The sequence below is a fragment of the Zonotrichia albicollis genome, chromosome 8 (genome assembly GCF_047830755.1).
Source record: "Zonotrichia albicollis isolate bZonAlb1 chromosome 8, bZonAlb1.hap1, whole genome shotgun sequence".
Classification (NCBI taxonomy): domain Eukaryota; kingdom Metazoa; phylum Chordata; class Aves; order Passeriformes; family Passerellidae; genus Zonotrichia; species Zonotrichia albicollis.
Window position 1 is genome coordinate 9544160 of NC_133826.1, and position 13082 is coordinate 9557241.

General features: G+C 40.7%; 1 protein-coding gene across 10 annotated transcripts in view; it reads right to left on the minus strand.

Annotated features, from left to right (window-relative positions):
- The window catches only part of MAST2 (microtubule associated serine/threonine kinase 2), a 186871-nt gene that overhangs the window by 88845 nt on the left and 84944 nt on the right, over positions 1-13082 (minus strand). For 5 of the 10 annotated variants that reach the window (XM_074545874.1, XM_074545875.1, XM_026790387.2 and 2 more), the window contains one exon: positions 8631-8837. The exons of 4 other annotated variants lie outside the window; for them this stretch is intronic. In XM_074545874.1, the coding sequence (XP_074401975.1) occupies positions 8631-8837 (207 nt within the window). Of the gene's footprint in view, positions 1-8630; positions 8838-10770; positions 11067-13082 lie in introns of those variants that run through there. One more of the 10 variants, XM_026790386.2, reaches the window with a different exon arrangement.

Consider the following 13082-nt stretch of genomic DNA (forward strand, 5'->3'; position numbering starts at 1 on the left):
GATTTGTTTCTCAGTATAATTCAGGTTGTTTGCTCCAACCCAAATCTCCGGCGCAGGACGTTCCACTCCACAGCTCGTTTCCTCTTTCCCTGGTTAACACACTTGGGCTCAGCTGAAATGTTAAGGATATTGTAAAGCCCTTGCATTTACCATGGCTTTTCTGAGACAAAAAGCTTATTTTGTAGGATGTTGGCTAAGAAGAGTTATTCTGGGAGCAAGGGGAATGCTAATGTAATGAACAGACGAAGAGGATGAATTTTACATTTTCAAGCATAAATTCTTAATGAAGTTAGAGCATGGGATAAGAATAGACTTTACAAAATAAGCATGGTACAAAAGAGACATGAGAAATCAAAACCATGCTTGGGAAACATCAGGGGTGCTAGTAGACAGACACACACACAAAAAAAGGAGAAAAAGTTTATCTAGTTTTAAAGGCAGAATTACATCCTTATTTGGATATGCATTTTTAAGATAAATTGGCCCCTATTTTAGCCATTCCTCTGGAATACTATGAATCTTCACAGCAAAAGCTTAGCTTTTAGTCTTAAAGTCTGGGAAAACTGTGATATCATCAACTGTCAGACAAACAAACTACTCCAGGTTGTGAGCCTCGGAAAAATAAATAACATATAAACAGATCCAACACAAGAACAAGCCTGGACCACAGATTTCTAAGTAACTACAACTCTAAATAACTATACAGTTCTAAATAACTATACAACTCTATCAACTGTTCTACTGTAATTCTGAGAAACCCACAAAGGTGGTTCATTACAAAACCAAGGCTTCCTAAAATACACGTATTATTTAGAAGGTCTTGAATGAAGACATTTATTTTATATATGACTTTAATGTGTCTACCTATATATAAGTGGAGACATAAGTGTTAGAACACAGAAGCAGATTTAATAAATTAAGATAAATTGACTCAAACTGAATTCTCAGCTTTGAAATAAAGTACAGAATGGACAGATATGGAACTCATAATGATTTCTGCAGTCTCCAGAGAAACATTCATAAATACTAAAACTAAAATTTATCCATTTGCAATACTGTATCTTACTACACTCTACTGTAACATTAAAAATGGCACAAATAAATCTAAATAATGCAGCTAGAAACAAAAATTTATAACAAAATTTCTTGGTTTTTAAATAAATTACTTTCATAACCCACCTCACCAATGAACTTTTAAGCCATCTCAGATAGAAAAGAGAAAGAAAAAGAGAAGGTGTTAATAAATGGGAATTTCCATCTTGTATTCACTTTCTTTTCTTTTCTTTCAAATATTCATTAGGAGATGTAGCACTATAGAGATTTTAGAGATTACGGAAAGGGAAAAAAATTAAAATTTAAGCACAAATGTATACAATATTAAAAAATATTTTTAAGAAAACCATTTTCTGTGCCACCTATTAAAATGCAGCCAGCAAGAAAAGCCAATCCTATTTGCAGCCGGCCGCGGTGCTCAGTAACCCACAGAGGCTCCAGCGGGCAGAGCGCAGGTGAGGCGCGCACACCAAGCCCTCCCTGCAGGCCGGCGCAGCTCCAAAGGGAGGGCACTCACAAGAGCACGATGTAGAGCAGCGAGTGCGGCGTCCTGCGGCCCAGCCTGCAGCTGTCCTTGCTGGGGACGCGGAGGGGGAGGCTGCAGAGGCGGCAGGTCCCGGCTCTGGGAGCCGTCCCGGCTGCGGGATCCATGCCGGCGGCGGCCCCGGCTGCGCGCTCAGCCCTGGGGCGCAGGCCGGGACACGTCCCCGCGGCCTCTCCTCCATGCCAAAGACACACGCAGCTCCAATCAACTGCATTCGGCTCCAAGTAGCTGCAAGTTCCCTGCGAGGGCAGTGCAGACACTCGTGGCTTTAAAGGAACGCTTCTGGTCAATATTTGTGCGTTGATTCGCTCGGAAAATTGGGCGTTTTGTGGTTCTGGAATCTTCCACTCTCTCAGAAGCACTATGGGCAAGCAGTTGCATTAAATGAAGTGTGGAAGAAAGCTAGTAGGGATGTTTTGTCTTTCAGTGGAAAATTTTGCGCTAAAAATTTGCTGAGAATTATCACTTGACCTGTTCTGCTATTTTAAGTTTCTCCTCTGCTCACAAATACAAGTGGGACTCCCAGAAACAAAACAAAATTTTAATAAAGAGTATAAAAAATAATATTCACCTCTCAGACAAGCTATAACCCAAACATACATTATCATTCTACTTGTGCAGCATGTCTTTGATGAGAATCAAAAGAATTACTTCCAAAAGTAGCTTTTTTAGTGTTTATATAATAAATGCCCATCTCAGCCCAGAGATGTGACAATGCAATTCTAAGTGCAGCAAGTCTTTCCCAGACGGCTGGATCAATAACATCCCTGCTCTAAAGACCTAAAGGCCTGAAGAAAGGAAAGGACAGGGAGAACAGGAAGGAAACAAAAGCACACAGAGCTCTTTCACCACAGCAAAGATTACGGTTTGAAGATTTTATTTTAGAACATTAATAATTCATAATGACAGTGTAATGTAAACTAGGTTAGAAGATTATGCTCTCAAGTACCACACAAGGGATTGAATGACAGAATAATAACAAGTAGCCAAAGTAGCAAAATTTCAGGAGATAAATGAGGGGAAGAGGGAACTTAGAGCACTAAAAGAAGCATATTTGAGATGAATGAACAAAAACAGGAATAGAGAGACTGAAAAAAAGGGGAGCACAGATGCAGCCTAGAAAAGAGAGCATGAGTGGGTCCATTTACAGCAGAAGCGGCTCTGCAGGCTCTCTGGCATGGTAGTTATGAATATTCAAACAAGAGCATAAATTTGAGACAAAAGTTCACCATAGCTCAGGATAGCAAGACATAGCTGAAATGGGTTGCCATTCCAAAAATTGGTGAAAAGTTACCCTGAGATTCTCTTTCCTTCTTTACATCCTAAACCTTCCTTAAGCCTTCAGGTTAATATTGATCGACTAAATGGTTTATCTAACTAAATAAAATCTGTAACACATGTCTTCAAAAAGCAATTTTTTAAAGAAAAGCATTGGATAGGAACCTACTGCTCATGGGCAGGAACAGTTCTGGGCTGACACACACAGCTGTGTAAAATAACCTCTGATTCCCCCCAGCTCCAGGCCACGAAGGTGACACCAACTACTCACTGTTAGGACATCTCTACTATCAGTGCTTCAGCACAGGACATTAACAGCCCTCTTTGCATACTCACTGATTTTCCAAATTAAAACTAAAAATAGCCCCTGGTTGCCTCATAGTCCAATTAAAAACAAATCTTGGAAAATGCATGGCCCTGTCTATCAACAATACTAAACACATGACTGTCTGGTTAAGAATTTATTTCTTTCTCAGAACTATTCCCGTGCCAGGAATCTTTCAGTGCTCTGGATGTTTCTGCATCTGTATTCAAGATCAAAAAGTCTTTGAAGGAGAGACTACTTGGAAGGAGCACACCACTGTCGTTTGAGGAACTCTCTGTTATTTGAGGATAAGGACAGAAAAAGAAAGGCTTCAGTATTTACTACAGTCTCTTAAGAACCTTCTGAGCTCTTCGTTCCTCCCTGGAAGTTGCTGACTTATCCCAAGCATCCCAAACTCTGAACAGTGCAGGGGTAGTAAATGAGTCAGCTCATACACAGGTGCACCAGCAGATCACAGCCTTCAAACACGATTATAGAAAAACCAGTTATGAACCGTAACCTTATACGGTTTATAGATGAAATGGCCAACAAACAGCAAAGCTCTCCAACTCCTAAAGTCACAAGAACAAGCTCCCCTCTGGGAGCCTCCAATTTCCCAGGTCAAACCACCAGGTTGTGATTTACAATTGGTCCCATGGAGGGCAGCCAAATGGTGAGCCTGGAAGGAGACAAGAATTCACACCTCGGGCTCCAAACCCCAGGGTTTAACTCTTCTGCTACTGCAGCTCCAGGCAGGATGCAGGGATTTTTGCATTTGCATAATGCCTTCACATGAAAAAATTATACCATTCAGGCCACTGTACCTCAATATTGCCAACCATATTAAACAAACAGTTTCCTGTCAGCCTAAGACACACAAGAAGTTATCTGAGCTTGTCACATTTCAAGTATCAACAGTGTGACCCTCCCATGTAGTTTCTTAGATGGGAAAAATGATTCCCAAGAATAATAACCAGTACAAAGGAAAAGGAATAAGGAGAAAAATTTCCATTAAAAAAGAAATTAATTCTGGGAAACTCAATTCATTCAATGTGAGATGTAGATTAGAATTCAGTTGCCAAAAGCTTACCTACTCAAAATTCATCATTTCACATTATGCATAATGATATATCCACAAAGTTGTTCTGTTTCTCATTATTCTTGAATTGCTGATCTACACTGTTTCCAAAAGTGACATTATGCCATCTTGCAGTCAACTCTGACCAATTATTTAGCACATTTAAGAAAGCAGAACCTGTACCAAATCAAGCACTAAACCAGGAGGATAACACTTACTGCAAAACAAGAAGAATTACCAAATGTCATTCAAACTGAAGATAGGCCTCTTCATTAATCCTCCAGCATTTGTCAAATAGGAAATTCTAACAAAAAAAAAATTTAAAACCTGTATGATATCAAGTGACTTTACACTAAGCAAAATTTAGGCAAAGATAGGAAACCATCAACAACTTTTGATAAGCCTTGAGGTATTTCAAAATAAGAACAAAGAAACTTATCAAGTCTGAATTCTAAAATGTTTTTGATCTTCCTTAAAAATAAGGAACTTCTGTTTACAGCGACGGCCCTGATGTAAAATATATGCAATCTTCAAAACCCAGACCTCAGGTGATCTGGGGATGTATGTGCCAAGATTACATCCTTGTGCTATGGAAGGGATTTCTGACCTGCCTGAAGCAGCAGGACTGGAGTTACAAGGCTCTCATCAAGGCACACCAGCAATCCTCACACACAGGATAAAGAGCCATGGTCTAACAGGAGATCCATTCCAAGAAAGTGGATGTCCCATCCCCACCCTTTGGGGAGGGTTTGCTGACCAGCACCCTGCAAACCTGGAAAGCCCACTGGATTCACTGCAATGGATCAGACCTGCCCAGGACACTGCCCACCCAACCTCACTCACACACCCAAACAAGCCACAGCTCTAAATATAGGCCTGCCCTCACCCATTGCAACAGCTTGTACAAAAAAGGATTTAAATAAAGGCAGGCAGCCCTCCAGGACATTTGCTGGATGCCTATATATAATATATTCTTGTTACTTACCACAATTATTGATGAAAGGCTTGTTTCCTAGAATAGCCTTTTTATGTAAATAAATTAATATATTCCTAAATTATATCACAGATGTCCATAAAATCCTAATTATATAAAACTCATAACATTGTAATTACACACTGATCAAGTAATTATGTAGTGTGCTTAAAGACTATTTTGGAGCAACATTAGGTTTCCCGTTTTGTTTTACTTAAATAAGACAGCAAGGGTCTGGTCACCATCACATCCACAAATGGTGACCAGATTTTGTACAGGCTAGGAAAAAATTCTATTAAACTCTTCTGAAAAGCTATAAAAAAATTAATAGCTATTTCCAATAGACTTCATTAAAGCTAGAATTTCCAAGGGAAAACATTCCTATAAAAATAACCTCCACCATACATCCCTATAAGAACATGTTCCACAACTGGTATGAATTCATGAAATTGAAATAGCACGAGAAAATGCCCCTGGAATGATGCAGCTGAAGCCAACTCTTCCCTTGGTTTGTTAGGAAATTGAAGCAAATTTCCACTGAGACTTCACCTCAGCTGCAGCACTCAGAGATGCCAGAAAAACAGCACCTGGACACTTTCATCCTTTTTACCACAAACAAATTAAACTGTTTCTAGAACGACTGAAAATGTCTTATATCTCACTGAGGGTGTTACACAGAATGTAACATTTTCTGGAATGGGGGTAATTGCACTCTCCTTTAATCTCACGGTTCATCACTTCCAAGTTAGAACAATCAATTCATGACATCTCTTAAGCAACCTGAGAGCAAAAAATGCTGTAAATTCATATTTTGATTAAATTAAAGGACAAATATGGGTGCACAAAGATTTGCCAGCTCATAAAGAGGACCAGCTGTGAACCATGGCCTCATTTTCTTCTTCAGTAATTTGACTTTCCTGTTACCCCCAGAAGAGTGCAAGCCAGATCCCAAAGACAAAAATCACAACTTGTTTAATTCTGGACATAATTCTCTTTTCTTCCTAAAGATGCATGACCTTAATTCCAACCCACATTTCCATCAACTATAGCAGTCTTATTCCACCTGTTATCAATTTGGTTTTATTGTAATCAGACCACATTTCCTTTTACTCTTTTGCAAGGTTTACATTATTTTCATTTGTTCAAAGGTTATGTATAAAATATTTTCAATCTTAATTAGATTAATTCTTTCAGAAGCCATGAACTTCCATGCCATCTGTCTTGACATCAGATGCACCAACAGTTGTTCATCTGTCAACATAAAATTATCAGTGGCACCACGAAATATAGGGAAGGAGGGAAAATCTGTGTGAATTCTTGCAAATGCAATGTACCAAAGGTAAAAAGTGAGGAAGATTTAAAGTGAAGGCACAAGTTTTTTCTTGTTATATTTTCCAGCAGTTCCCTGCATAGCCATGGAAATGAATCACTGCCTGGCTAACCTGAGGTGCTAAGCTGAGCAGATCAATGACAGGGGGAACTTGCCAAGACGAACCTTTGCTCTAAGCAAGGAGGAATGGCTATCACTGGCACTGTAACCAAGTAAACAAAACTACAACAAAGAAAAACAGGATAAAACAGGATCAAGAGCTGCACAGGTGAAAGCAACAACGACAAAAATAAAAACTTATTATAGTCGACCTAAGCTCTCACACAGAACCATGTATCTGTGAATCATCAACCATTCAGTATTAAAAGAGCAGATGGCTGGAAGGTCCCCATATGTGAAAAACATTATTATCAAGGAGTCCATAGTAACAGTGGAATAAAGCTTGCTATTAAGACTTTTATATGAATTGTTCTTAAAGAGTAAATTATTCACTGACCCATGTCAGAACTCTGAAAATTGAAGGTTTCTCAGAGGAAGAAAAAGCAGTAAGTACCAAAAAGGTTTTTGAAAATAATCAATAAGCATCAGATTTCATCTCCAAAAAGAACCATTCTCAGCTGACTTTAACAATAATCTAATCTTGATATTTAATTGCCACTTACCAGTCTGTTAATTAGCCCCAAGGCTAAACAGCATTTAATCGAGTTTAATCATCCTTGTTTAAAGGAACATTACCCAATACCAGCCTTTAAATAATAAAAATTCGTTTAAAATTAGATTGATGGCCATGACATTGAAATGTTAGGAGACTGTTCTGTAGTTGCTGCCCTTCACTTCCCCCAAGTGCTGCCAAAGTGAGCACCTTATTAAGAATTGTCACCAAGCGCTGCCCAGCGTGCAGGGAAAGCAGCAGAGGCTGGGCAAGCCTTTCCCCATGGCCATGCACAGTGAGGACAGACACATGCAGCGTCCCTTTCCTCTGCTGACAACCTGATTTCCACTCAACAGATGTCATATACATTACTCTGCATTAGAGGGGCAGAAGCCTAAAATAGTTCAACTTCACATTTTCTGGTTAGTCCTACCAGAGCTGGCCAGCAAGACCAACCTCCCTCTGAAATAACATCTCGATTCAGGGGCTATTGCATTACCACCTGATGAGTAACTGAAATTTGACCAGCCACATCCACCCTGCAGCATGTGAACTTCAAAACCAGCCCTGTGGTGCTGTGTTGGCTCAAGTTTTAAGTAGGTACCACTGAGCTCCAGTTTCATAACCACACACGCAAAGATCTCCAGCGTGTGTGAGCCTTTGCCTGGACTGTACCCCTGAGAGCTGGTGACATTCCCCCTGAGAGAAGAAGCTGAAGGTTTCCACTGGGGTGGCTGATGGCTGTGCCTGTGCTACACGAGCACAGCGAGGAGCAAGAGCTAATCCTGAAGGGAAAATGTATCAATTGAGCTGTTAAATGCTTTAATATAAACTGAGCTGGTTTGGGCTATTTTTGATTTGGAAACTCTTGTATCCTTCACTCAAGCCTGCTAACAACAGGCTTGATTCTACTCCTTATCCTTTGTGTACCCTGTGCTTGGAGACTTCAGCCTGCCAAACTCTGTAAGAAAGCAGAGTGGATTTCCAGGGAATAGAAGAGGGTGCAGTATTTAGCATAGACTCACTACTTAAACAGGGGTTTTTAAGGACCCCACTTTAGGCTGCTTGACTTTTAAATTGGTTTTCCTGACACCAGACATGCCTGTGAGGGCTCCTCTGCTGCACGGTACAAGCTGCACAAGGTACCACCAGGAACAGGCATGCACACACCACCAGACAGGTTTCCATTCCTAAATCCAATTTATCTTTTCCCCTACATAGGGCTACATGCAAACTACAAAAACTTTGTCCCAAAACACAACATCAACTTCAACAGTAAAAGGCTGGAAGTAAGCTCTGAGTAGGAAGCTGTTTCCTTCTGTTAGGTGTTATTCTCTTGAACTGTAAAGCTGTTAAGTTCATAGATGGTTATACCAACACCAAACTGTTAAAAAGTCCTAGTTAATACCTGTCCTTACCTCCACTGAAAAGGATGGCTGTAGCATGGACTAGATGGATTGCTCTGGGCTTGTGAGTTCAGGTAAAATACTAGAGGAGAAGTGACAAGTGCACAGTCAGCACTAAATGGGAATTTAAGATGCTGCAGACCTGGAGCAGATGTAGGAGAGAACATGTGCTGATGAACATCATTTCCTCGGCAGTGGGAGAACAAAGGAGAGGAGATTCTGACAAGGTACCACAGTGGAAAAAAAAAATCAGAGTCAATATTACATCTTCTGTTTCAATAAAGAAAAAAGATAATTTCAAAATACAAGTTATATCTTCTAAACAAATGCAATAAACTGAGTGGTCAAAAGTAATTTTTTTCCATTATCATCCAAATCAAAATGTACTTTTCAGTCAATTTAATATCTATTCAATGTTATTTTTCCACTACAAAAAATCCTCAAATATGGAATTATCCAAATCCTTTCTTGCAGTGATTTCCAGGCTTTCTGGAATACACATCATTGTCAATCTCTAATATAAAGTGCTTAATTGAGAAAAATGAACAAATTAATAATGGCACCATCAGCAAACATAGACCATTTCTATCACTGCCTTCACAATTTGGGAGCCATGGTTCCATGCCACAGCTGTGGCAATAACCAAAACACACAACTGTGAAAATATGAATGACACAAACCATTAACTAGAAAACAACATTTAGCAGTGGCAGTTGTTTTAGAGCAACAACTAATTAAGCCTGAAAGCAGCACTGCAAAATGGCTTTATTCTAATTTTAGCAGTGGGGAAACTGAGGCATGAAGAGGTTTAGTGACATGTCCACAGCACATCCACGGCAGCATCAGGATTGGAGCTGAGGGTGCTGGTGCCCAGCTCTGTGCTCAGCTCTGTGCACTCTCCTGCTTTTGCAGGCTCAGCAGCCAAGGCACATTTGTATTCACACAGGGCACAGAAAAGGTCTCAAAGTAGCTGCTTTTCAAAAAGCTGCAAACAGACTTGTACATAAACACAGAGCAGAGATTCTAACACCTACTTTAGTGAACTATACACGATGTGATGTCCTTCACTAAAAATAAAGTAAAAGTTAACTTACAATTATTGGTATTACACAGTGCTTATGTGTTAGAATACAAATTATTGCCAGTGTGTTCTTATACCTATAACTTTGATTTTTGACTGAGGGCTGAAAAAAAGTTTCTATTTACCATATTTAAACACAAAAGTGAGCAAAATGGAAATTTGAGGCATGTTTCTGTTTTGGTTAATAATTCAGATATTTTACACTTAGGGTCCTGAAGTCAAGCATGTTCGTCCATGCTCCTAAGCTTTGAATTTCCTGATGAATCCAAATACTTATCAGTAATGCAACCTTTATACACTGGAAATCCTCCCCACAGCAATCTCTGCTTAAACAGCTGATGAGCTTTACAGTGTGCAGACAGGAAAGGTTAAGCCTGCCTCTTACCCTGCTCCTCCCTCCACTGACTACACCACAGATTCTTTTCACCTCCTCTACTTAAGAACACAGTATTAAAAATACAATTTCCTTAATTTTACTTAATAGAAATAATAAATATAATTATGATCATAAATAGCAGTTTCCATTAGTAGATTTCAAAGCACTTATAAAGGAAAAGCATTTAAAAAGAAAATGCTCGTTAAAATTCCATCTGTAGAAATACATGTGGCAATGTAGCTAAGACTTCTTGCTTCAAATCTAGAAGTTTTCAAAAGCATTCTTAAATCTAGAACACAGCAAAGGTAACAAAGGTTTCTGAAGATTTTAGCGCTGTGACAGATTATTAAAAGTGCTTTTTAAATCTGAAGAATGATCAAACCAGAAAGACAGAGTTACAAACATTTAATCTGACTACACTAATGCTTGGGACAAAATTTAACCACAATGTATCCCAGTTTAAAACATTGAAACATTGCTCTTTTTTTTTGGCTATACTTCATGGTCAACACTCCCCAAAAGTAAAATGCTAAAGCTGAAATTTCATGTACAGCCAAATAAGCATGACAGATAAAGAAAGTTCTAACAAATCAAAGCAACGTCTATTGGCCACAGAAAATTCTGGCCAGTTTTTCCTCTTCATAGCTTCCATTCGAAACGATTAAGTGCAATTTCTTTTTCACATCAGTCCTTACTGGATCCGCAGAGATGGGGCTCCGAGCCTCTGTTTCCTCCGCTTCATCATTGTGCTGATACACTGATATGCCTCTTCCCAGCCTAAGAGGCTTAGGGCTGGGGAGGAGAGGCCACTGTTATCGCTCCAGCGCAGAGCACGGAACAATCAGTGCAATGCCGAGCTCTTCACACACCCCCGTGTCACAGACACCTCAGCAATGGTCCAGATTAATCACACAGCTCATGTCAAAAACCTAATTCTTTATAAAAAAAATTAAAATATTCAGATTAAAAAAATCTCCTGCGAGGCTGTTCCCAGCATCCGGCGAAAGGCAGCGGAGGGCAGCAGAAGGAAAGGCAGGAGCCCAGGACACAGAGGGGCCATCTGACCTGTCACAGCGCCAGCAGCGCGGTCCTGCCGCGCTCCGGCCGAGCCCCGCACATCACCCGCTGATTCACCAGCGCCGGGGCTGCCGGCAGCAGCAGCAGCCGCCCCCAGCAAAGCCAAGGGGGGCACGGCACAGTGAGAGGGCTCTGGCAGGGCTCTCGGAGCAGCCCGGACACCGCAGGGCGATGGGGCAGAGCGGCGCTCGCTCCCGATGCCCGGCAGAGCCCTCAGAGGGAGCGGGAGCAGCTGCGCCCGGCGGCGGGACACGGGAACCTGCCCGCTCCGAAATCAATCCCTCGGCTACAGCAGCTCCAAACAGCTCCCGAAACCCCCAGACTGTGCTCCACACAGAGACTTTATGGATTCCAGCAGCGAGAACAGGGCAGCAGCGCTGGCAGCAGCCCGGGAGCCGCAGGGAAGGAAGGGGGAACACCTTCACCAGGAGAAAATGTTCCCTTTACACTTCTGCTTGCAAACAGCGACTTCAACCAGCTCAAAATCAGTTCTGTGCTAATAACAAAACGGCCCCCAAATGATGCCCAACATTTTTTAAATGTGTATTCGTAAGAATGTCACTTTCCTCAAAAAAGTCTCCATATACATGTATATATGTATATATGTGTGTATGCATGTATGTATATATGCATGTATGTATATATGTATATATATATATGTGTATGCATGTATGTTTATATTTACATATATGGGTTTATATATATATATATATATATATATATATATAATGGCAGCCTAAATACAGCCTTTAGCACTCTAAAAACTATATAGGTTTTAGAGTGCTAAAGGCTGTATTTAGGCTGCCATTCACAAATACTCATCTACCAAGTCAAATTCCAGGTGACAATTCTGATCTTCAGACCTCCCCATGATTCTGATCACAGCCCCACACCACAAAATCGCAATCTCTCAGCAATTAGGAAAGCAGAGTGCCGGGCTGAGGAGGAAGGGCCAGGATGGCTGTTCCCTGTTCCTTACACAACCAAAGCCCCTGTCCCCACACTGTGCCTCTGGAGTCAGACAGCACAGCAAGCAACAAAAAGTACAGATTTGGTATGCTACGAATAACTCTATTGTACTTATTAAATGAGAGCCTGGATTAAGTAGTGGAAACTTGACAATAAAAACTGCACAAAATACTTTTTCCACTTTTAAATCCTTGATGAAAACCTCCATAAATTCTTTGTCTCTCAGATTACAGTCTATACATAACACTAAAATACTCCTGATTCACCAAATCACTTCTTTTGAAGAAACAATGCTTTCAAATAATTTTTAAAGTCTAATACAGGAATAGCAGCAGTGCTGTGGAGCTCCACAAGAATAATTCAGCATGTTCCACCTCCAGAACCAGCCTCATGGATCATCTTAAGAGCAGCAGGTTATTTTTGACCTACTGCTTGTGAGCTGCTTCTACATGCTCATAGAAGGATGGGGTGGTCAGAAGAGTGCACCTCTTTCTCTCCCCATCTATATAAAGCACCACAAGCAGAATGCACTGACTGGAGGCATTATTTCTTACTTTATTTCATCATCCAAATCAGAACAGAGTGCAAAAGCAGCAAAATTCCCTACTCCTTTTCAGAACCATTTTTCATCCACTTCCTGCACTTTGGCTTTCCCACTCCTGGGACAGTGGCACTGGCTCCTGGCAGGGAAACGGCATCCATCCATCACCAGCAGAAACACTCACCCACCAAGAGGAGCAGAAACTGAATTATATACCCCATTTCTCTGCAGACACAGAGCAAATTCCCACCGCACCTGAGCATGGCAGCACGAAGATGTAAACCACTAAAGGCCAGAAATTTTCTTTCCTGCCATCAAACTTCTTATTGTTTCCAAGGTCTAAACATTCAAAAAAAAAAAATACAAGCAGTTCAACACAGGCCCCAAAGAAATGCCTTGGTGTGTTTGTGTGTTATTTTA